Genomic DNA, 27,555 nt, shown 5'->3' with positions numbered 1-27,555 from the left:
GACAGGTTGTGTGTCTCTGTGTGTCAGCCCCGTGAGTGACCAGCGATCAGTCCTGGTGTTACCCCGCCTCTCGCCCAATGACAGCTGGGATAGGCTCCAGACCTCCCGCGACCCTGAACAGGATGAGCGGTATAGATAATGGATGGATATGCATATTATTTCATTATAAAGTTGTTATATAAGCTGTGTTATCAAACACAGCCCATTCGCAGCTTTGCTCTCCTTTCATCTCTGTTTTGGCCTCCACCAACTCCTCAAAAATTACATTTCCATTTTCACCTGCTTCACCGCTGTCTGTTTGCTTTTTCTGTTCAGTCTTTGACAGCCTGCGGTGTGTTTATCAGAGGCTGAACAAAGCAGTAAAGTTTTGAGGAATCAAACAAAAACAGTGAGGCGAAAGAAGCAAAAACACTCTGAGGAGCTGAGGGGTACGGCCGAGTTGGGTAATCATGTTTGTGTTTTCACATTTAATATGGTTATTTGACCCTTTGTTCATGTAACAAACTTATTATTGCGGTCGTAAGAGTTGAACTGAAGGCCATGTTGAGGCTAGCATAGCATAAAAACTGGAGAAGGGGGAGCTTGTCGGTCAAAATGTTTAATTATTCCTTCACTGTAACTCTCTGTACGTCTTCTCTTTTTCTGCATCGCTCTCTCGCAGAATTTTAACTCAACATTTTAACTCAATCCCAGGGTTGCTGTTCCCCTCGCTCTGTCACATTCTCTCTTTCTTCTTCTCTCTTCTTCTTCTCCTGCTAGTGATAAGGGAGGGGGGCTGTTTCTTGATTAGAACACACACTGCCAAGTCCCCCCACATCGCATCATTGCATTTGATTAGCTCCAACCCCCTGCTCCCTCCCTTATCACTACCAGCACAACAGGAAGCCACACACACACACACACACACACACACACACACACGCTTGCATGCACAGATACACACGCATACATATCACAAAACTCACTTTCAGACTTATCTGAACTCCATGGCTGCCTCTCAACGTGCACCGGCATATATGAGCACACACACGCATCTGGGCTGCTGTTCCCATGCTGGTTGCCGTGGCGGCAGGGCATCAGGTAAAGCCAGCGTGGTGCTGACAGCTCCCGGTCCCTAATGAAGCATTAATAAAGTGCAGCACAAAACAGTGGATCAGAGCGCAGCGGAGCTCCCCACCTGCCTGGCTCGGCTGTCTGCTGGCTGCCAGGGGGGAGATGAGAGGGGAGAGAGGATCACTGTAATCCCCCTTCTTCCAAAACCCCTCTGCCCCACTTTTCAGGGACTCATCATCCCCCCCTCCAACCCATCAGCTGCTATTTAGTAACGTGCTTAAACTTCTGTATTTCAGTTTGATTTTAAACTAATACTCAATGAAAAGAAGACTTTGCATAATTAAACTGTCGTACAGCTGCAGCGCTAACACTCCAGCAGCTCTGCAACAACGACGGCATGAGATGATAATGTTATTTTTATTAGTTTTTACGATACATTCTTTTATGCATATTAATGCCATTTTATTGCAGAGTTATGCATTAAAAACACCTTTATAGAAAAGAAAGAATGTTAAAAGTAGAGGTTCACAGTTGTTGCCACGAATGACGCCTCAAATAACGTAGAAAAAGTCACTTTATTTTGGAAATAGCCACTTCAGTCACCTGTTCCTGCTTGTGGAAGTCAGGCTGTACAGGTGGGCTCAAATTTAAAGCAAAGAGGAACTTTTTTTGGATGTTTTTTTGCCCCAAAAGATGATGCAGCTCTTTACTAGCTACCATTTGCAAGTGTACTTTTATTTAATGTTTATTTTTATAGGGACGTATAGTAAGTATGGAGCAAGTAAACCGATGCCACACACTACAGCATCAATAGCGTTGTGTAATTTGCAATGCCTGTCCCTACATGGGCCTTTAAAATACATGAAATCAACAACAAATACACAAGAGACAGTATAAAACAGATTCAACAGCAATGAAACAGATATAACAACACAAGATACAAAATATCCTACAATCAAACCCACTGTAAAACAGGAAGCACAATTAAAATGCTCCCAGTCAGGGTCCGGTCTGAGCTCTGCAGGTAAGGCATTCCACATATCGATCCTCTGAACATAAAAAGCGCTTCGTCCAAGTGATAACGTACGAAAGGGCACCTTACAATGTCCGCTGCATGCTCCACGAGTTACAGAGCCTGATACTCTCAGTGGAAGCACGAGGTCACTGAGCACCTGAGGAGCCTGATGATGTAAGCATTTATGGACAAGTTAAAGATTTAATAAAATGTTCAAAACGTTTAGAGTGTCCCTCGCCTGAATTTGTCAGACAAAACAGCCCATTGACTGATCCACAAAATCAACATGAGCTCCAATTTCTGTTGATTATTTCCTTGCAGGCCAGCTCCTCTTCTTCTCATCCCTTTACTTTCATGAATTGAAGATATAAACTCCAAATTAGTGCAAATTTTGTGCAAATTTGCGTCCACTTTGCACTGACTACATATGCAAACACACTGCCTCGTTTTGCCTTCAGTCTGAGCACACCTTAAAAGTAAGCCCTGCCAGTCAGTCACTTGTTAGTAGCCATCATCCCTCTGCGGCTACTGTGCATCAGGAATTCACAATTAGGCAGAGAGCTAGTCCAGTGACAATACATCCCCGACTGGCACACAAAGCGGGCCCTCTGATTCGAATGAAGGGAACCTGCTGAGTGTAGATTTTCCAGGAGGTGTGATTACAAGAATTGGAGCAATTGTTCAGTGGAAAGATCCAATCAAATCCAGGGTCATGCACTGATAGAAACAACTCTTTAAATAGCTGGCTTTAAAAATTCAATGTCCACTGTTTAATAATCAACATGTTTTCTTCATTAAAAGTCCACACGTGTAAATATGTAAAATCTTCTTGTAATTGGGCCCCGGAATGCCGCCTGTTCTTTTCCCTCGTTGTAAACCACAGATGTCATCTCTCTCTGTGTTTGTGCTGGAATGCTTCAGTCTCACTTTGTGTCTTTATCTCTCCGTCTATCTGTATCCTTATCTCCTTTTTTTCTCATTATCCTCACCGTCTAAACCTCCCTGAGCTTTACACCAGCGACTGGGAGACGGATCTAATTGGCAGCGAGGATCATTGTAATTTAGCGAAGCCAGCTCGGCTGGTTTTTTCGGCTTCTCCTCTTCTTTTTTTTGCCACCTCTCAAGGGATAATAATGAGAAAATATAAGCGAGAACTCCCTCAAGTTTGCTGTGGTGAATGTGTTGTGTTTTTTTCCCCCTTTTTTTTTCATGTGGGCTTGTTACACCGATCACATTCGCCCAGGCAATTTGCCTGCTTGTCTGAGTCTGAGAAGGGAGGCTTATCTGCACTAACGCCCCATCCAGGCTGCGCTTCGTATCCAAATGGGCCCGTGTTAGCATTCAAATCAAGAGCCCCCACCTTCTCTTCCCCCTTACTATTCTACCTAGCACTCGTGCCCCTTTCTGTCGCCCCCACCCCTCTTTGCCTGTCAACACGCCCGCTCCGCTCACAGGAAAAGAACACTGGGGAAAAGAGAGAAGGAAAACCAGGGCTATTATTTAATGAGATCAAGAAGTGCAGGGGTGCTGTTTACTGTCACAAAGCAAACAGAGGCACTCTCTCTGCAGGTGAGGAGAAATCACTGGGCTGCTCCTCCTCATCTTCCTTCCATTCCTCTGTAGCTGCGTCTGCCGCCTCCACCTAAACAACCACCATTTTACAGATTCCAACAAGGTGCTTCTGCTTGTCAGGAAGCAACAGCAGGTGCATCAAAAGCAGAACAGTTTGAAGGTTATCTTGCTACAGTAGAGCCGCATGCTACAGAACAAGAGCCAGGCCAAACTATTTCATTAGTGCAAATTGTGGAGTGAGTGTAGCTGGTGTGTAATTGCATCTGCTGTGATTTAACATGACCTTTTACCTGCGCTGGCAGATACAACGAGGTCATTACTGCAGTGCCATTTCCCACAGGTCATCAGTGCCTCATTGTTCATATGATTAAACTGAAATTATAGGCCAAGTGTCACAACTGTTATCTAACCCACATTTCCTGACGGCCCACGACGGCGTCTGATTTCCGAAAGTCTCCTGAAGTTCGAGCTGTAAGTTAGTATTTTATTTTGAAGTCACTTTGAAGCTTCTGTCATAAATTGGGTCTAGTGTCAGTTTCAAAGTTGCTGCTGCAATACAGCACAAATATAGAATGGAGAAAAAAAAAAAGTGTTCGTTAACGAGTCTAAAGCAGCAAGCCTCAAAAAGACTTGACAAGAGAGAGCGGAAAGAGACAGAGAGGAGGAAAAAATGTGTCATGAAGAGGAGGAAAGCGAGGTGCGGGATATCCTTTGATCAAGAGCACTCCTCGCAGCACTCATGTCTCCTTACACATCCATAATATATATATATCTGCACACATCCCAGTCTCTTATCAACAAGGCATCCTGATGGAGGGCATCAAATTTTCAATAAAGAGAAACCTTTAGAACTACTGTGTTGTTTTTTTCTACAAAAAGCGGCAGAAGAAACAACAAAAAGCACTGTAAGAATGTGTCATTAAATATTTACCCGCCATCTTTAAATTAAATTTATTCATGTTGGTTGTGACAAAGAGCGGATAATATCAGACATGGGTAAACATTTTTTCTAAATGTGGCAGGCTTAGGAAATGAGAGGCCTGCTGGTGCTCGGTGTCTCTCTCAAGGGGGAGCGTGTTTGTCCGTGACAGTCATAAATATGTATCACGCGGCGAGATGACAGCGATTGTAATCTAATGGACGCCTTTTGTACAGCTTATGAAACCCAAGAAGAGCCCCCACCACTGGCGAATGCAGATTAAATTAAAAAAGTTGCACCCTCTCCTGTCTTGCAAAGAGTCACTCAGCGACAAGTGTCACGCTGTTTAATTAGGGTGGAAACAAAGTCGCCCTCCCCTCCCCCCCAACTCGGTCTCATTTGTGGAAAGGTAAATATTCAGAGGGTCGCTCTGCAGTCGTGGCGATTAAAGCATGCTCGAGCATAGCAATGGAGAATGCGTTGTGAATGCAAAGCTTCTAAATCAATTCTCGCTGAGCTGCCAAATGAAACGCAACTTGCTTGTTCGAGTAGACATCTGTGGCAGTGGGTCCCTTCCCGGGGGTGTCAAGTAGTTCTTCAAACCTAGAATAACTGCACTGAGCTTCCAAAAGTGCCCCAGCAGCCACTTAAGACGGTGGCCTGTCATGCATGATGCACTCCAGGGTACAGTAGCAGTGAGTGTCCCAGAGTGCAGCAGGTTGACAGGTACACTTTTTGCAGTGGAAGAGCTCCAATGCTCTTTGACTAAACCTTGTATTTATGTGTGTTCCAACCTCCTGCAGCTCTGAAGGACCCCTGCACCGAGGTGACCTGCAGCTACGGCAGCACCTGCGTCCAGTCCTCAGACGGCTTGTCGGCTAAATGCATGTGTCCCCTCGGCTGCGAGGGCAAACCTGAGCAGACGGTGTGCGGCAGCGATGGGAAGGACTACCGCAACGAGTGTGAGCTGCATCAGCACGCCTGCAAGACTCAGAAGAACATCAGAGTGCAATACCCCGGCCACTGCGGTGAGTGTCTCTCCTCAATGTGTCCTCTGGAATGATTTTATCACTGACAAGATGATTTTATCTATTTCGTTCAAGTAATATTGAAAAGTGCCTATTACCATGTCTCTCACTTGATACCACGTAGATATACTCACCTCTTTTACATAACATATACTTATATCTACCCTTTCATCACTCGTTCTAAGACATACAACAACAAAACAAATCCAAAATAAAAGTCTTCAGCATTTCATTTAACGTGATAATCTCGAAGATATTCATTTTCTTAAATGTCTGTTAAGTCGCTATCTATCATCCGAATGAGGTAACACAATGACTGAGCCTATGGCCCACTGATGAAAGCCTCTGCTTTAGCGGAAAAGATCACAAGCGGCGCCATGTTAGTGACGCGTTTTCCATCAGCCAGCAGTGGTTGGTCTGCCAGAGAGGGTAGGCGGAGCTAAGCGGCTGCTTTTTCAGTCTCTGCAAGTGTTGCGAGTAAACAGTAATCTACTATGGCTGAACAAACAAAGAAAAGATCGATGACTACAGATACAACTTCAACAAGAAGTGAAAATCGAAAGAAAAAGAAACAACACTGTCTGGATATCTGGCAAGTGTGCTCCTGTAATTACCGTTTATCACCATAGGTGCCGCCGAAGAGAACAAAACTGAAATCTTTGAGATTATAACTTTAAGAAACAAAACAAAGCAGAAAATATATTATATTATGGAGATGGAAAGCAGTGACTAAGTCAAGAAGGGGCAACAGACAGTTGTTAGTTATAGTATAGATATATAGATAGTTATGCTTGACCCCTAAACTGGCCCGCCCCAACCACTCTTGGCTTTGGGTTATAGTCATTATGAGCAAAAAAATTGCTATTTGTCATTGTAGAAAAAAATGCTATTAGGCACATTGTTTTCCATTATGAGGCTGGGGGTTCAGTCTGTGCCATTTTCAGTGCCCACATCCAGCCAGCCCTGTGAAAAATGTGTCACATTTGAGAAACTTGGACCAGCAAATACAGTCCCGGGTGTACCCCGCCTCTCGCCCAATGAGAGCTGGGATAGGCTCCAGCGACCCTGAACAGGTTAAGCGGTATAGCAAATATTTAAATATGTGGCACGTTTCTTGATAAACAAGTCAAATAGCTCTAATGTTGTTCTCCTTTACTGTTCTCCACACCCCTTCTTTCCTAACTTTTCTTCCCTTCGCTCTAATTACTTCCTCTGGCTCTTGTTTCACGTACCCCCCTCGCTTACAGCCCGCCTCTGCTAATTCTCATTTTTCATTCAGGTTGCTTTGCCTCACGCAGGTACTCCTGCGGTGCGAATTGTTGTTTTCTCTAAGTAGGTCTTCAGAGCTGTCGTTTTTTTCTCATCAGGCCCTGCTTTTTCGCTCATCCTTGTTATCGTCAGGCGATGGTTGTTTACTCCCAAGGCGCTCAACTTTGAGGTTCTGTTTTTTTCCGTGGCAAAGCCAGATGGAGGGAAAGAAAAGCAGACACAAAAAACTCTGTCACTTAGCAGCGGGAGCCTCCAGGAGACAGAGCCGGGCGGTGGGCAATGAGAGATGGATGTGCAGGTCCGCCGGCGGAAGGTTGATCGTATAAATCCAGCCTGCAGCCGGCCAAAGTGACCTGAGTTCCTCCTTGGGGAGGGGCCGATTCTCAAGGGACCAGTCGGCCCTGATGGTCCTCTAAATCTTCTTGCAGCCATTTCATCTAAAGCCTTGGCTATTTCAAGTCGCTAGCCCAGGCCAGACAAACACAGGTGATTTATCTGCGCTGCTAGTTTTTGCAGCAAACAGGCCATTCTTTTTGTAATTACCCCACTTGCTCAGCTGGAGGAAAGCATGGATCCTGGAAGCTGTTCTTCTCAGTTAATGGGAGGTAATGGTCTTTCTCTCAGATAATGGTCTGGCTGGCGGGTGAGACACTGCATGCATTACGATAAAAACCCTGTTTGCATGGTTGCTGGTATCTGAAAGCCTTTGCATTGTGCTGATAGAAAACAACCTGAGGCCAGGCCAGAGCTGGCCACGGTCACTCCGCCTCCGAGCCCTCTGCAGCCAAAGCGCTCTGTACCTTTTTATGCCCCTGCATTGTTGCTCTTTGTACCCCTGCCAGAGGTCTTTGGAAACCATTTCTCCTTCTTCCCTCTCTCTCATCCCCTTCCTCCTCCTTTTCCTTATGATAGGGTGTTTCATCCTTGGTGTGTTTTGAATGACTCGCCGGGAGCTTGGCAGTGATTTGATATGTCACGGTGCAACATAAATCCTTTGTCTTCCCACATGCTGAAAGCGTGGCGAGCAGGATAAAGCCCCGGCTCCTGTTTCAAGGAGTCGCAACCCCCCCGTCCCACACATCCACAAACCAATTTCATTATGATCACGGACTGATACGGCCGAGCGTGCCAGACCGACGCTTCCTGAGGAGGAGGGAGGTGCCAGGGAGCAAATCAAACCCACCGACTCTTCATCCATTTCCTTGTCTCCGCTTCTCATCCAAGGTCCCACTCTGCGCCACTGATAGTATCTGCGGAGCAGCTGTGATGGAGGATCATGTCTCCTCTTCCCTGTCTTAGTTTTCTACTTTCCCTTCTGAATTTATTTGGCCAATATTGTTAAACAAACAAAAGTTAGTGCATGAAACTTGTAGAGAGGCCATTATTTGGCATGATAAATATTGCAGGTGTATTTTGTGTACTGCAGTTTAAAACCAGGCAAACTAAAGCTTTTACTTTGGAAGGAATCGCCCGTTTTGCTGCCATAAAGCCAGTCACATCATATCCTCTTAAATTCCTAATGAGTTTTTTCTTTTGCCAACGTTTTGATGTTCGATTTTTCACTGAGGAACAAAAGATGGACTGACAGGTTTCTGATTAAAGCTGTCTTCTTCAATCCCCCGGGGTCTAATTAACATTGTTTTATGTTAATTCAAAAACAAATTGTATTAATCACCGCGCTGTGCTGCAGCAAATATTAACAAATGACTGTTTTTCCACAGACCCATGTAAAGACAACGAGAACAGTGTGAACACCATGTGCCGGGTGGAGGCTCTCACCCGCCAGCCGCTCGTCTTTGCCCTGCCTGAGTCGTGCCCCCAGGGTACTGAGCCTCTATGTGCCAGCGACGGACAAACCTACAGCAGCGAGTGTGCCATGAAGTCAACGGGAATGCAGAAAGGCATCAAGCTCAGGAAGGTCCACGCAGGGAGGTGCAGAAGGCTGGGTAAGAGGAGTTATATAAATTAATCTAAGAGATATCCACTTGGATCAAACTGCATTAAGCAACCTTGAAGAATCAGAATATTTTTATTCAGCATAAAGCAGTGGACAATATTTCGAATGCTCAAAATGATAAAAACCTGCATTAACCATCGGGCAAACTCAGACTAGATAAAAAGCATAGTTAATATGACAATATGAAGCACTGAAGGAAGAGGCTCTCCTGTTCTGGTGCTGGCCTGTTAAAGATAGATAAAAAAGGAAGTACAGGAAAGTCACACACACTCAAATGCAGAACATTTGTTTTAGATTCACAGGGTTTGGCCAATTTTTTTTGCCCCATTTCTTCTTATTAAAGGGGCCATATCTTTTAAATGCAATTTCTCATATTTTCATGGGTTTCACATGTTTTGGGTGTTTATTGTTCACAGTGAAAAAGTGAAAACTGCATAATTCTGTGTTTATCCAGAAGGACATTTTTAAAAAGGTAGCCTCTGAAATAGGCCGTTCAGAACAGCTTCAGGTTTCTACGTAGAACCTTGCTTTCACTGAAATCGACCCATCGTCATTCACCGTCATTCACCTCAGGCTGCCTTCTTGCTCTAGCTTGTAGTCAAGTCAAGATTTCAACTTATCATTCTGATACCTCTTGGCGATTCTGGCTCGTACATATAAGGCAGAAAAACCGATCGTAGAGCAGCCATGTTTTTACAGCTTTGGAGTGACAGTGCAGTGCGGCCGCTCCCCCATGTGAGATCGCACACTGGGGGCCAATCGTGGAAAAGGTCTAACCTTTGAATGGCAAAACGACTTGTTTGTTTCAGTAGGAAGGAGAGGCTCTGAAAAATAGTTAAATTAAAATATGTATACAATTTTTAAAACAAAACAGTCTTTATCAACGTGATTCAAAAACACATTAGAAAAATAGAAAATTGATTGTAGAGCTAAAATATGTTCCCCGTTAAGACTCTGAATGAAGGACACATTGTTGTCTAAAACATTAAACCGAACATTTTGTTCCGCCCTCCGGCTGCACCATCATCGTGTTTTTGAAGCTGTCACTTCTCACTGCTTTGGTCACTCGCTTTGACTACTACTACTACTACTACCTCATCCATAGCAGAAAGTTACACACACTATATCAGCCCTTTATTTGGTCTGTTTCCATCCATTGTTCCCACCTGCAAGACATGTACATGTAGACTGAATCCTAGAAAACGTAATAATGCTCGTGTAAAAAATCAGATAAAATCTGAATGAATATATGTTTTAGATCAAGGGATACCAACCTTTTTAAAGGGTCAATCAACATGATATATCAGCATCACACTGACACAATTCCTTTGTGAAACTTGAACAGGTGTAGGTGAGCCAGCATTAAAATCAAAGAGTAACTGTGTCCTGTCACACGGCACACAGATAAATGACTCTGAGGTCTCAGGGTCTGCACTGTATCCATGTTCGCAGTAGCCTCCACCAGCCTGATAAGAGCCTCGGGGGCTGTTATCTGTGCTATTAGAACAGGGGGTTTAAGCCTAAGTCAACAAAGAGCTGTCAGCTTTTACTGTACGTCTGATAGCCATCGGAGGAAATCCAATTTTCCCGCTGTGTTGTCAGCAGGGTCTCGCAGCCTTAAACCACAACTGTGTTAGTTCACGGGAGGGATGTGCGGAGACCCCCACCCATTTACTGAGACCCCTGACAACAGCAAAGACAAGAATAGATCACTGCAGGATGCCCTTTGATACAGCCGACAATGAAGGCTGATACACACTCCTTTGACACCCTGATTCCCCTGTTTGCGCTCCTTTACAAATTGACGCTCGGTTCTGTGTGTGTGGAGCTGCTTTTCTCTTTTCTTCTTCGCCTTCTTCAAAGAAGAAAGAATGATTCAATTTGAAACAGAGATCCATGAAATCATATCCCTAAGCAATTTACAAATTGGTAACTAATGAAAATGGCCATTTCGACTTGTAGCCATGACATTACACATCCTCGTGTCCTCTCACTCAGATACAGCAGCGACGTAATTAAGTGTGGCATGACAGGCTTTTAAAGAAAGGAGGAGACAGAATTGAATTGCTGTACGAATTCGATCCACTGATCAGGAATGAAATAAATGTGAAGCACAGTGAGCGCCTGCAGAACAGAGGCCTGCTGCAAATTGGATTTTTTCACTTCAATGGCAAATTTGCCATTTCACATTAGCAGTGTTTCTTTCTTTTTCTTAATTTTTCACACTAGATCTCCGCTTATTGAGTCGAAATGTGATGAATATAATAGTTTTTAAACTTTTATTTGACCCTAATATTGAATACTCCACAGAGTCCAACTTCAGTAAGTTATTATAGAACTTTATTATCTTTATGGAGATACTGTATATGCGAGCATGTCAAACTTCTTTAATAAGTTTAAAGAAAGACAGAAGAGAAGAAATAAGGGGCAAGATTCATTTTTGTTTTGTATGGTGAGAAAGAAGACATCAATTAAGAATAAACTGTCAGTGTTTCAGTGCAAGTTGTTAAAAAATATATAATTATGGGGTTTTTTTGATATCTTGACTTTATTCTCAGAAAACTAAGAAAAAAACTTTCCTCTTATTTATTTTTTCTCATGCATGGCACGAATACTGACAGTTTGGCTTTTTCTCCACATTTTGACTTTGGTCTTTAAATGCAAAAAAAACCAAAACAAATTCTTTAAGGTAAATCCTTTTTTACACCAAAGAACATGTATTCAACATGTGTTTGTGTAATTTTTTGCTGTGGATATGACTGCAGTAAAATTCATAAAAAGTTTGGCCAAATGGCTCCGGTTGTAACTCTTGATTTTCCTCGCTGACAGTCGCTTTAGTTTTTAGACTGTTTGCCTTCATCTGAGCGTCCAATTTGTTTCTTTTTCTTTGGATTTTCATTTCACATTTTACTTATTTATGAAGTTGTATCTGTAGTCATCGATCTTTTCGTTGTTTGTTCAGCCATAGTAGATTACTGTTTACTCGCAACAGAGACCGGAAAAGCAGCCGCTTAGCTCCGCCTACCCTCTTTGGCAGACCAACTACTGCTGGCTGATGGGAAACGCGTCACTAACTGGGCGCTGCTTGTGATTTTTTCTGTGAAAGTCGCACCAGACACCCAGTCTGTAATACTGCAAATGCAAAGGCTTTCATCAGTGGGCCCTAGCCTCAATCAGCATTGTGTTACCTCATTTATTGACATGAAAATCTTCGAGATTATCACTTTAACCAAAAGTAAAACTACAGGTGTGTGTTAAGATAAGAGCAATTGTTCTAAATCATCATCACAAATTAGCCAATTTTGCTTTGAAAGACAAAAACAATAAACTAAGAAACGCTCCAAAAAGTTTCGAGCACTCGTCTTTATGAGCTTTATATCTGCCCACCCACAATCTGTTATTTATACTCTGACTAATGAATCATAATTAAAGTGATTTTTCATTTCATTTTCTATAGTAGAATTAAATATGTGTTCCTATTGTATTAATAGTCAGTTAACTGACATATATTCATTTCTGTTGTTGTTAAAACAGTTTCATGTGCTTCTATAAAGGCCTAACCTCTCTGCTGAAAGAAAAGCTTTTACACGCTGCCAGTGACATCAGCCCATCTAACAAGTAATCACAGTGAGGATGAAACCTGATTTATTTCCCCATGGTTCGAGCAGCAGTGTCACACGCAGGAAGAACAATCAGTTCAACACTCTGCTAGTTTGACACGTTGTTTTTTTACGCTTGTTGAGTACTTCTGTTGTCCTGTCCTCTGTGGTGATCAGTCTGACACACTGCTACAATATTGGCAGTTGGCAGAAACAGCTCTGAAAAACCTTATCAGTGTCTGTACAGATGGGTGAGAAATTAAAGGGACAAGCTGAAGAGTTGAGAGGAAAAATATGATGAATGCTTTTATAAAGAGTACAAGAGGTTACTGTGTTATTTATACACACTCCATACATGCTAGATTCATTTTTTCCTCTATCCATCTCCCTCTTCCAGACGACTGTAAGGAGGAGTGTGTCTTCAACGCAGTGTGTCTGGTGGAGCAGCTGAACGCCCGCTGCTCCTGCGATCCCATCGAGTGTGACGGCACCTACAAACCCGTGTGCGGCAAGGACGGTCAGACCTACACCAACGACTGTGTCCTACGCAAGGCGGAGTGTGTGGGCAGGACCCTCATCCCCATCAAGCACCAAGGGCCCTGTGGTGAGTAGAGCTGGAGGATGGGAAACAGGGGTAACAGCTAGCTTTCAGCGCTACAAGGACTAATTTACCATGTTAGCATGGCGGCCATTTTTCCTCAGGCTGGAAAGCTCAAATGCTGAGTGCAGATGTTATAATGTTGTACTGCTGTGCTCTATGTTGCATCGTTATAAACTGTTCAATTGTTAATATTTCACCATCTCTCAGTAATTCATTAGCTACCATTAGCTAATGCTAATGTTACGTCTGGATCCCAAAGGATCTGTGTCCGCCTCAGTTCTGGTCCGTCAGACGGCGCGTGTTTGTAGCGGAGCAGAGCGCAGAGACGCTTCTGTGCTGTGGAAACACGAGCATTGACTAGAGTGGGCGTGATCAACCCCTGAGGTCGCAGCGCACACAGAACGCCACGTACACAGATCCTGTGGAATATAGGCTTTAGAATTTGGCTACTTCCAAGCTTACATTACTGTTTGCCAGGGATTTACTCCTCTCCCATTATATCCTGTAACACTATCAAACCGTACTGTCAGCAAGGAAGTAGCTGAATGCTAACTTAAGCATTAGCTATTGGAAGCTAATAAGTAACAGAAAAGGCAGTACAACATTACCCTATTGATAATACCGATTGAACTTGTCACCCCAAATATGATGTCATAGTAAAATGGCCGCCTTGTGAGTGTGGTCGATGCTGTTTCCTCTCAGTCCCTCTCTTCTTCTGTGTCTTTCTCTGCTTGTTTTATGATTATTTGATGTCTTTCCTTCTGTTTTTCCAGGATTTCTTTTCTGAAAACTGTCTGAAATTGTTCTGTGATGCTCTCTGATGGGGGGTTGGGGGAAGTCAAACTCACATGACTTTGTGCCCTCCTATAAAAACCGTGCCTTCACTTGTTCACCCACCATCCATCTCTTCATCCCCACATCTCAAACACCCACAATGAAACGCCACCTTCATCTTCCATTAATCCGCTCTCTGTCTTCTCCTCCTCCTCCACCTGTGCCAGTCTTCCTCTACACTGGCTTTTGTCGTTGTTTGTCTCCTCCTGTCTCTGTCCGTTTGTCTTCTGTGTTGCCTTTTCTTGTATAAAAAAGTTATTCTTTCTTGTTTCAGTGCGTCACTCAGTCTGTCTGTCTGTCTTTGTCCATGTGGCCGTCCTCCCGGAAAGTGGGGTCACCCAGTGGGCGACCTCATCATGCGGATTCTGAGGGGTGAAGCCCTTCCCCTTGCTCCCAAAGGACCTAACAGGAGGGGTCTTGTACTGCTGTCTTTTTCCTCTCTCACTCTGCCTCTGTGTGTCTCTTTGTGCCATTAACCGTCTGTTTACCCTCCTGCAAAGATGTGATCCGTGAGGTTGGAGAAGTCTTCCTCCCTCCCTGCTGTCTGTCTTTTATTTTCTATCTAACTGAAAAAAGCCTCTCCTGTTCCCACCTGTCTAACCACTGCTCACCTCCTCTCTGCATGCAGGAGTGCATGTCAGCTCCTAGCCTCACTGCTCTCCAAACAATCCCTCTGTCCATCATCAGGAATATCTCATAAAAGCTCTCCACCGCCCGATGAATGCACACAGCTCAGTTCTGACCATTTGTGAGCATAAAAGCTGCACTAGGGTCAGGGTTCGAGTGCATTTAGTCGAATCTTTTTGAGTTCTTTATATCAAATCCTATTAGACTTACCTTTCAGACATTGAAAGGAATGAGAAACAGAAATACTTTTAAGATTCTGGCGAGGTCTTTGCCACCTTTGTTGGCTGAAAAGGTAGAAACACTACAGATCTGCAGGTAGATTTATTACTTTTCACTACATGTAGCTGCAACCTGAGAATGAAATGAGTACTAGATTTGAAAAGTCGATAAAAGTGTTCGTGACACACTGGAATAACGGGTAATCTACTGACTTCTGCACAACAGCTCTTTAGTCCAGATATTGGAGGCCTTGATTCAGCGTTCAAACACTGGTATGTAATTATTTTTAGTCCATTTCTTTACATTATTGATTAAGCTACTCATCAACTCTTAATATTGACAGAGCCCAACCAGCAAGATCATCTCACCTGATGTTTGACTGAGTGGTTTACAGAGTTCACAGAGTTTTACACAGACTCCGTTACGCGTCTGTTACCACCTCCGATGCCGGCTCAGAGGCGGAATGAGTTCGCCCCTACCATTGCGCCTCCGTGTGTTCTACATAGAAAACGGAACGTAACAAAGGCGTAATAATCCTGCCTTCAACTGGCAGTGTAAAAAAGTCTATAGAGAGAATCACCCGTTGAAGATCCGATTTTAGGGCTCGATTGTTGCCATGGTAACAATTGAGTAATCGAATTGGCAAAAATCAGTAATCAAATTTTTTTGTTTTCCTTTCTAACCACAGACGTTAGGAGACGAGCAGATACGACACAGATATGTGTGTTTCTCGTGCTCATGCTCAATAAAGTCGCGCTCTGTACGTATTTGTGCGCACAGTTACTATACAGTATAAACTTTGTCTCTGCATGCTGTGAATGACACCAGCAGGAGCTGTAACCTGCGATCGGGTATCATATCGTGAGTCCCACCCCTAGATACCATGATTAAATGATTTTCCTGGGCTAAACCATCACATATCAAGGTTTCAATGCACAGAAAGTGTAACATAAATAGTTTTTAAACTTTACATTGAACAATAAAATCCAGTGTCTGCACAATTGCCAAACAAAACTGTGAAACAAAAATGCTACAGCACATGAGGATTATTTTATTGGTAATGAAAGAAGAATAAAAAGAGATAAAAGAGAGATTTGATTTAATAAAAAGTATTAAATGTGATAAAAACAGGTGTCAGATGTTGGTGTAACATTTCCAAGATCCTACTTGGCACTAACACTCCCGTATCCTGATCACAGCTAATGTTTAATTTTTCTCACTCAGAGCTAATGATGTTTTTTTAGTACATGTCACACTGAAACACCAAATTAAGACCAGAATTATTTTCCTGTCAAACCTTCAAATTTGAATTTGTCTGGCTCATCCCGATCCACCCTGTGTAGAAACAACCCGTTTTTTTTTTACAATGTGATTTAAGACATTACATATACCGTACATTTAATCAGGCTGAGTGCCACTCTAGTCATCTTGGTTAATCTCCTCGCCAATACGTTTTTCTTTTGGCTGTTTCCCATCATACCCACATCCACTCAGTAGACATGCAGTAAATTGCTCCAGAGTTTCAGTCCACATCGTCATTGTTGTTAAAAACCGGAGAGATCCGTCCATCCTCCAGGCGTCGGGAGGAGCTGAATACCAAACTTATCTCCAGTTGTCAGCATCAGGAGGCTCAGCAGCGCTCATTAGCATGATTCGGCCGTCTGCGCTGTGCATAAATTAAGTGTTGGAAATGGCAGTGCGAGCTCTTATGTGTTTTGCTCTGTTTCATTATTTCTGGCAAACGGTGTCTCAGTCCTGCTCTCCTCCCTCATTTGTTTTTACTTACTTTACTTTCTTTTTTCATGCTTCCTCCCTTCCCTCGCGCATCGCAGCCGTCAGCGACTGCTAGTATGTTTCTTTAATACATTTTTATTGATATTTGCATATTTTTCAAAACAGAGCGCCACGAACGCCACCCCCCCCCCCCCCCTCCCACGATTCAGTTTTAATTAAACATCAAAAGAGGCGTAGGTGCCCACAGAGGCTGTTGGTTTAGTCTGTCAGATGATATGCATGCAAGCAGTGTGTGTTTGTGTGTGTGTGTGTGTGTGTGTGTGTGTGTGTGTGTGTCTGTCAGTGCAAATGTTGGAACTTTCTTTCTTTATTTTTCATTGTTTATTTCTTTCTTTCCTCTTTCTGTCCTTCCTCCCGTCTGTCTGTGTCCATCATGTCCTTTCGATGTCTTTTCAGGTTGCCTGACTTTCTTCTTTCCTTATTTCCTTTGCTCCTCCCTTCCTTCTCCGTCCTTCATGTCCTTGGAATATTTTTTTTTCATGTCTTTCTTGCTTTGTTCCTCCTTTCCTTCCTTCCTTCCTCCTTTTCTTTTTATTTACTTGTTTCTTTCCTTCTCGGTCCCTTACAGTATGTTTTTTCGATTTCCTACCTTCATGCCTTTTTCCTGCCTTCCTTCTTTGGCTCCTTCAATCCTTCCTTCTATATCCCTCTCATACTTCTGATTCTTGTTTTCATTCTTCCTGCCTTCCTCCCTTCTTTCCTTACCACCTTTAGTTTCTGTCCTTCATTTTAATTCTGTTATTTCTTTCTTCAGCCGATGATTTTCCTTTTTCCATTGTTCCTTCCTTCATTTCCTCTGTATTGTTTTTGTGTGAAAGTCGGACTGAGTCCAGATTCGATAAAGCGTCCTCACTGTAACAGCGCTTCCTAAATAACGTAAGATATTCAGAGCCCTGACAAACACCCATGTGATGCAGCGTGTGTTTGTGCAGACTTGTCAGAGATGGGTCGATAGCCCACCCTGATCTCACAGCAGGAACACTCAGACACACACTGTATACAGTGTGACACACAAACTTCCATTGTGCTCTATTGTGCTCGTGCTCTGACAGTGACTGGCAGTGTCAAAAGAAGACAGCACAATGGCCACTGTGTCATCTTGGCACACAGTAAAAACGTTGAGTTGAGGCTTCAGACAAAGTTTGAGACATCTGAAAAAGCAAAGTTTAATCCATTAAATGATCATTATTTGATAAATAATGATCTTTCTGCTGGTTTCATTGGCTGAGTGGTGCGCGGGGCGGAGTGATCGATCGCCCTGCCAGCTGTCAAATGCACGAAATTCTTCACTTCTGACACCGTCATAAATCTCCTTTCATGTGGGTGACAGCGCCTAATGTCACCCCTCCCCTGTTGCTGCTCGCCTTTCACAAAGAACGGTCATGCAAAGAACTCACATGTCTATAATGTCCTGACTGCCGTCCTCCCCAGAGAACGATGTGATTGATATCTTAAGCTCTGCAATTTAGACGACGCAGACACCACGTGGCATTTAGCTGATTAACTTGACATCCAGGCAAGGCCACAAATCTTCAAGATGTCCGAGAACACGAGAGAGCGTCGGGGATTTACAGGAAGTGAATCAGAGGAGGCTGCTGGGAAGGAGGGTGAACAGGTCTGCAGCCTTGGAGATAGAATATAAAAACCATGTTTGTCATCACCAGAGAAGCTGATGAGGCGACACAGCTGCTGCAGAGCCATTGTTGAAGAACTTTTTCATTATTCTTATATAAACCAACTTCACTGCACAGCTTTGACCATGTAGCTGTTTAATCCGTATTTCAGCCTATCACTGCAGAAGACTCTCTGTCTGCTGTGGTTCATTTACAACCGGTTGTAAATCCATACAGATGGTTTGGATTAGACGTTTCACAGCGTGGAACACGTAAAGAGTATTTTTAGACTGAAGCATTTTTACACTTCCTCCCATATGATGGCAGCACAGCTGGTACCAGCTAAAATACAACTAGACCAGGAAGTGTGCGTGCAGCGCGGGCTATTGTAGCAGGGATGTTGTGATAATTGTTCAGCTATATATAGAGGAGCGAACAATGGAGGCACCTGAATGCTTTTAAAGTGTTCTTTCTTGCTTGCTTTCTGTTGAGACTAAAGCAAATCATTAGTCAGTTATTAGAAAAACAGTCCAAAAGTCAGCTGAGACCCTGAGACAGCTAAAATTTTGTCAGCCAAGTCTCTGCACTCTTAGCTGATTCATTGTACAGAACAATGCAGGAGCATGTTTTTACATTAGGATTCCTGAAGTGTTTGTCGTTCACTAGGTTTTTACCTAATTATCCTCAGAGGTCTCCTCCTCTTCCAAACAAACTGAGAAGGTAATTAAAAATCAGTCTCTCCCTGCTTCTTCTTGGCCGAGTTTCAGGGACTACACGCTAACTTTATTAGCTGACTTATATCCTTGATAGAGTTAAGTGCATGGATCTCAAAAGAGAACTGAAGACAGCAATGAACTTTGAAATGTGCTAATAAACAGAATTATCTTTCACATTGCAAAATCGAAAATATATATATAATATATATATATAATTACATGGTTGAAGTTGAAGACATATTGAAGCTTAAAGGACTGTTACTTGACTTATTTTGGTGGTACAACAGATAGATGTACTTTATTGATCCCCAACTGGCTCGTATTGAACAGCCAAATCCGATTCATCTGACAAAATTCGTCATCAAAATTGATGAAGGTTTGGGGCGCTGATTAAGCTCAGTCGGTAGAGCAGGCGCCCCGTATGCAGAGGCCGCAGTCCTCAGCGCAGCGGTTGCAGGTTCAATTCCCGCCCTGGCACTTTGCTGCATGTCATTCCCAACTTTCTTCTCCCCACATTTCCCCCAAAAACGGCCAAAGAAAGTTAAATTAAATACAAGTCACCCAGTTCCACCATCAGCCGAATGTTCAACTCAAGTTTTGACCTGTAAAAAGAATTGGAAGCAAGATGAGTTCATAGTTTATCTTAACTATGCGCCAGTTGCAGCATCTTTTCGGTTCTTTGGTGCCTTTATAAAGTTAATCAACAGATTTTTATTCTTCAAACTGTTGTTGTGCTGCTGAATTTGGCAAGAAAGACATCTCTACAAAAAATGATCAGAATGACTTGTTGGGTCCTCGGCTCCTCACTGTGCACCTTTGTGTAATGCACTCTGCCCGCATCTGCTCGGCCCCGGCTGGAGATACACTGGCTGCAGCTTCATGAAAAGATGTTTGGAGCTGCAGACTGATTGTTGCTGTGTTGAAAAGACATGGTTCAATCAGTGTTTAGAGTTTTCTCTGCACTCTTTGTGCTTTTGTGCGTATGAAGAGCAGCACTTTCATTAAACTGAAGCTACAGTAACTCTGCAGTGAGACAGAATGTGAAAGAGAGTTAATCTAATGGTTAAAGCCGCAAACAAAGGCGTCAGATAGAGTTATACAGAGCAGCAAAACCTTTACATTTCAAAATAAGCCTCTGACAAAAGTTATTTATTTCATATCAGATGGACAGGCTGTGGCTCAAGTTAATTAATTTTATGATAAGAAATGTTTAATTAAAACTTTTGTCTTGGCTCAAGTTATATCACTGCTCACTTCCTGCCCAGAAGGTTCTCTCTGCAGCTCTTTTAAGTGAAGCTATTTTAGAGTATATTCAGTCGTACTTTGAATCAGCGGCAGCAGCAGCGTGGGGTGCCTCACCACTCCTCCCTGGAGCCTGTTGATGTACTGGCCTCACTTCTGGCATTAGTAGAATAGAAAGTGGAGAGTTTCTAAATTGGTACTTGGGCTGTTCATAAAATAGAAATACAGGCAGGGCGGCTTTGAGAGCGGAGAGGAGGATAATTCTTTAAAATGACTAAAACAGACACAGTCTGAGAGGAAGGCAACGGAAGAGAACAAATGAAAGAGCTAGTTTTGCGGACAGAATTTCTTTATTCACAGCTCTTTTGTCATTTTGTGTGTACACAGCTGAGTGTGTGAGAGTGCATGATTGCAAGCGCGGAGAAAAAGTGCGAGCGAGATGCTTGAAATGTGTTGCCTGTCGCCTTCGGAGGTTAACACAGAATCACTCAACAGCAGACACATTGTCATTGACAAAGAGCCCTGCAAAGCAGGAAGGGAAAATCAGTCACCTTAGGTGTCAACTCTCTGTGCCGAATATTTTATCATTTGCATGTTTATTTGATTAGGATCTCCGCCGGCTGCAGTGATTGGACTCACAAACAGTTGCGCAGTCTGAGCGTGCAAGTCAGCCTGAGATCACCAGTGATGTTTTTCCTAATCAAGTTAATTAGAGGAAGTGCCGTGGGAGCCAGATTGACAGAAGCGAGGGACCGCCGGTCCACTTACCGCGGCCCGCAGGCTGTCATCGTGCAGAAATTGCAGAGAAATGTGGGTCAACAGGGTGTCACTAGTGACTCGAGGCATTGCGAGTGCAGCATGCCGTCGGGCTGTGATCAACCATGCAGCTCTTCTAATTTCTACATTTTTCATTTCATATCCTGTTTCCTCCGAGCCCTTCCCCCTGCTGGAGACCTGATTGCAGACTAATAAACGTTGAGCGTTGACTGATTTATCTTCTCTTTTGCCTGCATAGGTTTGAGAAATCCTCAGAATAGTTTTTGAACCTTCCTGTGGCGCTCGCACGCCGGTGATGAAACCACTTGTTTGGATAAGAGAAAACATGGGTTAGAAGTCTTCTCACCTCTGATAGATATAAGTCACAGGATCAGTGATCCCAGCGTGCCTTTCTTCTTTCCCACACGCTGTTTGTGCTTGTCTCCATTTTGAAGAGCAGCATGTTCTTAGTTGTAGTGCACAAAGAGGCTTCGATTCACCTTCTGCCTGTGATAAGTATTCAGTGGTAGACAGACACAGCCCGCGGGTATGCCTTTTGCTGTATGCTAATATAGCCTTTTCCCTGCACCTCCCTCTCCCTCGTCTAATATGATACACAAATGTTTTTAATGCGAGGGAGGCACAGGGAGTCGCATTAAAGCCCTGCAGGTGAAGACACACAGAAGGCGGGGCTTAAAGCAGACTGACTGCGCCCCCGTTGGAGTCCTGTGTTGTAACAGGGTTGCAGTTGTAGGTGGTTCTCTTTGCCAGTTGGCCACTGCAAACATCACCTGGATTACACTGATTCACTGCCCTGCATAATACATGGAACGATCTGGAATTGCACACGGACCCGAGGGGGGAAAAGTCCAATTAACATATGTATGAGCTGAGCGGAGATGGGAGGAAGCGCTCGCCAAAATAATCTCCCAGCATTCCACCGGCATGTTACGGGGGGTTAACTGCGTACGCCTGCTCTCTGCAGCAGCCACACAATCACAGCCGGAGTCCTGCTGGAGCTCGCTGTGACATCACGCCGACCTAACAGGGGGTTTCTAAGCTTGAGAAGATGCTCCGTGGCATCATCGCCACTTTACCTGTCAGATAGCAGCACTAAGTGGGCGGTAATGAAACTTTATGCAGACAGGTAAGCCCGTATCAGATCATCACAGGAACCTGGCCGACCAGCGCTTCTGCTGGGGCGAGTTGACACGGCGTGGCCTAACCTGAAGTAATCCCCTCCAAGCCCTGAAGCGGGGCCGTGCCATTAAAATACCACACTAATTAAAATAGAAAAGTTACACAGTGGCTGGCTGGCAGGAGAGGAGACACTCTGAGGTGACACCCAGAATGTAAAGTCCTCTCAAACAGCGTCATACCACAGAAACAGAGCTGAGTGCACACTACCAGAGCAGAATCCTTTATTTAAGAGAATTATTCATGTTTTTTTATCTGTGTGTGTGTGTGTGTGTGTGTGTGTGTGTGTGTTTCCCCGCTGCCACAGCAGACCACTCACTGCACCTGCTCAGCCGCTGAAAGATCGCCTTGGCTACTGCGCCCATGTGTTTGGCACTACAGATGTTCCCATTCAACTGTCAAGCTAATTTTCACGTATAAATAGCTCGCTTTAAAGCCAGCAATTGCGCTTTATTCTGGACCTGCCTGACAGAAACACAGATACATGCATGAAGGAGATGAATTTAAGACCAGAGAGAGAAATCGAGCTGGAACAGGCTTGTGAAGACCATCCCACAAGCTTTAGTAGTGACAGGCTGCCATTTCAAAGCTTCTGCCGTGCATCGAAAAGAGAGAATAAGACAGCTTCAGTTTTAAACTGTGTCATAAGATTTTTACTTTTTTTCTTATTACACCCTCCCTAGTTAATAAATCAGGCGGAAATTTTGCCCCCCAGAGGTAGAGCATGATAAAAAAATTAGTTTTGGAGGAGAATTCTTTCATCTTTTTTTATGCGAGTGAAACAAAGAGAATGGGAGACTGAGGCGTTATCGGAAGCTGCAGTTGTGTTGTCCTTGGAAAGAGGGCTGGTGAACTTCTACGGAGGCCAAGGTTGTACCGCTAAGCTCTGATCACAAGCGTACAACTGCACACAATGACTCGCAGACGCACGCTGAGGAGATCACGCAGAATCAATTGTTTTTCAAGCTGTACCAAATTAAGCAGCCGTGAACAGCTTACATATTTATGTGGCACCTCTGAGCTCTTCTGAAACAGCACTCTGGCATCAAAACACAGAAATCAATAGCTGTGTTCCACTTTCCAAATTGAAACATTCACTTTCCAAAATGGGAACGCCTGTGTCCTTTCTAGAGATCTAGAAGATTTGTTCAGTTACAGCCGCAACTTCCTGGGAAAAACAGCAGGAGGTCGTGGAAAACCTATACGATCCATCCTGCTTACCTTTTAATATCTATGCCTCAGTGTCTCCTACTCATTTGTAAAGGTAGTACACAGGATCGGTCTTAAGATGTTCCTATGACATCGATCCTGTTCTCACATACCTCCCCCATCGCCTTAATCAGCGAGAAAGAAGCTAATTTCCTCCGTCAGTGTTAGCAGTTGATAATTTACTCCAGCATTAGCGCTATGATTAGAGCCACTACCGAACGCCGCTGAGCTGATAAATGAATCACGGTGCTTCAAGCACACCAAGTTGCCCCCCTGTGATGCCATCTAATCCCATAATGGTCACGATAATGATGGAGCCATGGGTGGTGTCATTACAAGGGGCAGTTTCCATGACAGCACCGTCGCCCCTCTTACAAAAGACAAAGCAAAAGGTAGACCAGAGAACATGGACTGTGGAGAAGACGTGGCCACTGTGACGTCACCCATCGGTTTGTGGACTGCAGTTTCGAGGCCTCTTGACATTTTGGCTGTGGGCATTTTTTTGGAGCCAGAAGTGGTTAGCGGGTTGCCTGGGTAGCAACTTGTAAATCAAATTGAACGTGCTGCATTGAAGAAGACCTGAAACTAGTTATTGGTGTCTAAGCTTAGATACCTAGACCTGTATTGTCTGATATGGAGTACCCCTTCCACACTACTGCTATTAGAAAATATACATATTACTGCTGATTGCAGACATTTAGGTTGCTCTGGCATACATTACTGTCTCCACTAGCCCAGACAGTTACATGGCAGTTGTTGGTTATCATCCAATCTCGGATCCCGTTGGCTATAGTCTGATGACGATATAGCCTCTGGGAACAACAGTGAACATGCTGGACTTGTAGCCAGCAGATAGCGATAAAAGACTTCCCGTCAAGACTTCCTCTTCCGCGTGCTGCATTGTTTAGAGAAAAGAAACCGTTTTTCTTGTGATTGACTTTAATTAACAGGTCTTACTTTTGCCGAAATTACAACATCATGATGCAGATTAGTGAAATGTAAAAATGAAGCTTTGTCAGGTCTGTCCTCAAGAGAAGAAGACTACTTTAAAATGATGCATTCGAGGAAGTCGGGAAATCGAGTTGAATTTTAGATCTACAACAGATTGTTAGCTGAACTTGCTGCGGATGTCTTTTAATAGAGATTAATAAGAAGGTAAATCGTTGTCAGATGGCCGCTGATGGGAGCCGGGATGTCATTACGGCGCATTGCGTTCCGCCTGCTTTTGCTGTCCACACTGCATACGCCGCAGCCTGCTGATGCGTGATTGGTCAATATTACTCGGACTACAAGCGCAGTACAAACGGAAACAAGAACACTAGTCGTCCCTAAAATCTCACGACCCACAAATAGATATTAATTATGATCAAATTATGATTTACCTGAACTAGTTAATGATTTTGGGGGCTTATAATTTATGGAATCGGGTCGCTTCAATGACTGCCGAACTAGCAAATACCTGATACCTGATTTTATTGGAGGCCAACACCAATACTCGGATATTATTGTATTGGTATCGGCCTCCAATAAAATACAGTATTAGAATTAAGGTTTAAGGCACTGCAAGAGAAGGAAGAAGTACCGTTTGACTTTAGATGTAAAATGCATCCCTTTCAACTCTCTCCAGGTCGTCTCATTAGAAGTTTTTTGATGCCTCCGTCTGCTTTTTCCTCTAATCTGCAGACACCTCACATTTAGCTGAGTGATCCATCCCTCGTGCGTGAAGCTTCCTAAGTTAAATTCACCATACAGCGCTTGTTTACTCTTGATACCAGAGTTCATGCCTTCCTACCTTAAGGCTCAACTCCTACACACACAATTGTACTCAGTCTCAGTATACAGAATACCATGTAATTCTCTCATTGACACATAAAGCTATAAAATACATTGCTTCAGTCAGCATGGAAAGCTGTGATCAAAGGATTGTTCATGCAGTTTTTTTAGGTTTCCTCTCCCTCCTCATGATCAAGTCAGGTTATATCATCCCAGCCTACACCCATCTGACGGGAATCATAGGTGCAAAATCCCGTCCTGGTTTTAATGAAGTCATGCTGTAGCTTCTGCGTGAGAGGGAGAGGCAGAGGCAGACACCTCTCTGTGATGTTCACATTTCATATCTGCCTCTGCCCAGGAGCTTGCCTTTTCTGAATTATTAAGCAGAGAGCCCTTTCTTCTATTCGGCTGATTCTTTCTCTGCATTTTCTCCCCCTCGCTCCCTCCTGCTTGCTCTTCCTTTTTCTCACTCCTCCGTGTCACTTCAACCAGCTCTGGCTGAAGCTGTGGCTCTCACTGAGATGCAAATGGCAGCCTTTGAAGGGGCACATTGGGAACGTCAATTAATCCAGGCGTTTACCCGCCTGAAAAGAAAAAAAAGGGCTGTGCAACCATTGTTCGGAGGCTGTTTCATCTGTATTGTGCTACAGGGCCATGTTTTTATCCGCTGTCCTCATGCCACCGGATTCGGCGGACTCTTCAAAGATTCAGGAGAGGCACAAAGGCGAGGAAATGACATAGGAAGCTGAGGAAGCAGAGGTGTCACAGGAATAGGGCTGTATTGCATATTCCATCATGTCTCTTTTCGTCCCCAAACCCTTTCTAACACAAAACCTGCAGTTCCCCATGTTGCTGTGCTCTAACCTACCTCCCTGTCTCCTCCGCCCTCTCCAGCCCCAGACCTCTCTCCAACCTCTACTTTATATGCCTCCCGCTTCACACCTGCCTTGTTTGGTATCCAGTCTCTAACTTTACTTTCTATCTCTTGGGTGGCCGGCCTTCAGATCTCAACATACCGAGTCCCTGCTTGGATAAGAAGTGCGAACACGGGGCGGTGTGTGTGGTCAAGAACGACGAGCCGGTGTGCGAGTGCCCCGAGGCCTGCCCCCAAACATCTGACCCGGTGTGCGGATCTGACGGCCACAGCTACGGCAGCCCCTGCGAGATGCGAGCGATGGGTTGTGCCCTGCAGAGAGCCATTCAAATCCAACACAAAGGACCCTGTGGTGAGTACCTGCATGTCAGGGACCAAGCAAAAAAGCAGTCAGAGAAGGATGTAAAAAGAATTAAGTTGGGAAATTAAATATTACAACATAACAAAACACTACATAAAATGTGTTCCATACTCAAGGGAAGTACACAAAGCAATAAAAAAACTGCAACTTCAATTTAACAAAATATAATCAAACCTAACTCCAAATGACACACAAGGGGCTTGTAAACACACATGAACTAGTGTGAGACAGACACAAAGGGAAACTTAACCAACATAAAAGATGTACAAACATTAAAAACCTTTAAAACAACACACACCTACAAAGAAGGAAAGAAATACAAGTCCCCCTTCTTCGAACTCCCTGTTTGCCTCTTCCACTTCCTGTGGGCGGGGCCTAAAAGGCTAACTTTCCCAGTCTTCTGGTTCTTTGCCAAAGGAGCTTAATAAAATAAAGAAAACAAAAAGGTAAGTCAAAGGTGAAAATTAAACACTAAATTAATGTGGCAGTTTGTTAAAGGTGGGGTATTAAGCTAATTTCAAGCTTCATGTTTCACTCTGTGATACCTGTGGAGTAGCTTAGCATAATTTACAGTTAAAAAAAAAAAAATTCTGAACACTGGTGCTCTGTGTCTGTGCTCCCTCATACAGCCTCTACCTGAAACCACTCAGTCAGCTCTGTCCTTTTAAGAAACCCCGCCCCTACAAGTCCACTTTCTTCTGCACTTTATGATGTCACAAAGTAAAAACTGTCTGAAACCTGGCGTTCACAGCAGCCTGCAGACTGAGCTGAGAAGCCTGGGGATTACTCCAACATACTTTTACCTACAGATTTGAAACTTAATCCACGTTTAGTCTGAACATCCAACATTGTAACATTATATATATATATATGTCTTAAAATGTGAAACAGCATAATACCCCCTCTTTAAAGATATAAAACAATAAAACCCTTTAAAACGAGAAAGAGAAGTCCCCCTTCTTCCATCTCCCTGTTGGCCTCTTCCGCTTCCTGTGGGCGGGGCTTAAAAGGCCAACTTTCCCAAGCGTGTGGTTGATAAGAAAAGGAAACAAAAAGATAGGTTATACATGAAAATTAAACCATGTGCCAGATTGTTAACTAAATTGTGCGCACCCAAAGAAACGGTCATGAATTTGACACAGTAGGATTTATATGAACACAAAGGACTATTTATAGTGTGGTTTTTTGGGGGGGTGTCTAAGTGTAAAATATTGCCGAATAAAACTAACATTGGTTGGCTGATGCGTCCACCGCACTGCACAATAAACCCCCCAGTCTATGAATTTCAGGGGGGCTTCATGTAATAAATGTCTACATTATGCCGCCA

General features: G+C 43.7%; 1 protein-coding gene across 2 annotated transcripts in view; it reads left to right on the top strand.

Annotated features, from left to right (window-relative positions):
* agrn (agrin) overlaps positions 1-27,555 on the top strand; it is a 206,628-nt gene that overhangs the window by 85,671 nt on the left and 93,402 nt on the right. For both annotated transcript variants that reach the window (XM_069659364.1, XM_069659363.1), the window contains exons 4-7: positions 5,363-5,587; positions 8,578-8,802; positions 12,810-13,016; positions 25,998-26,219. In XM_069659364.1, coding sequence (XP_069515465.1) covers positions 5,363-5,587; positions 8,578-8,802; positions 12,810-13,016; positions 25,998-26,219 — 879 coding nt within the window. The remainder of the gene's footprint in view (positions 1-5,362; positions 5,588-8,577; positions 8,803-12,809; positions 13,017-25,997; positions 26,220-27,555) is intronic.

This window comes from Semicossyphus pulcher, unplaced genomic scaffold (genome assembly GCF_022749685.1).
Source record: "Semicossyphus pulcher isolate SPU_LCO1_2020_fin unplaced genomic scaffold, fSemPul1.0.p SCAF_13, whole genome shotgun sequence".
Classification (NCBI taxonomy): domain Eukaryota; kingdom Metazoa; phylum Chordata; class Actinopteri; order Labriformes; family Labridae; genus Semicossyphus; species Semicossyphus pulcher.
This window is presented reverse-complemented; position numbering and strand designations above follow the sequence as displayed.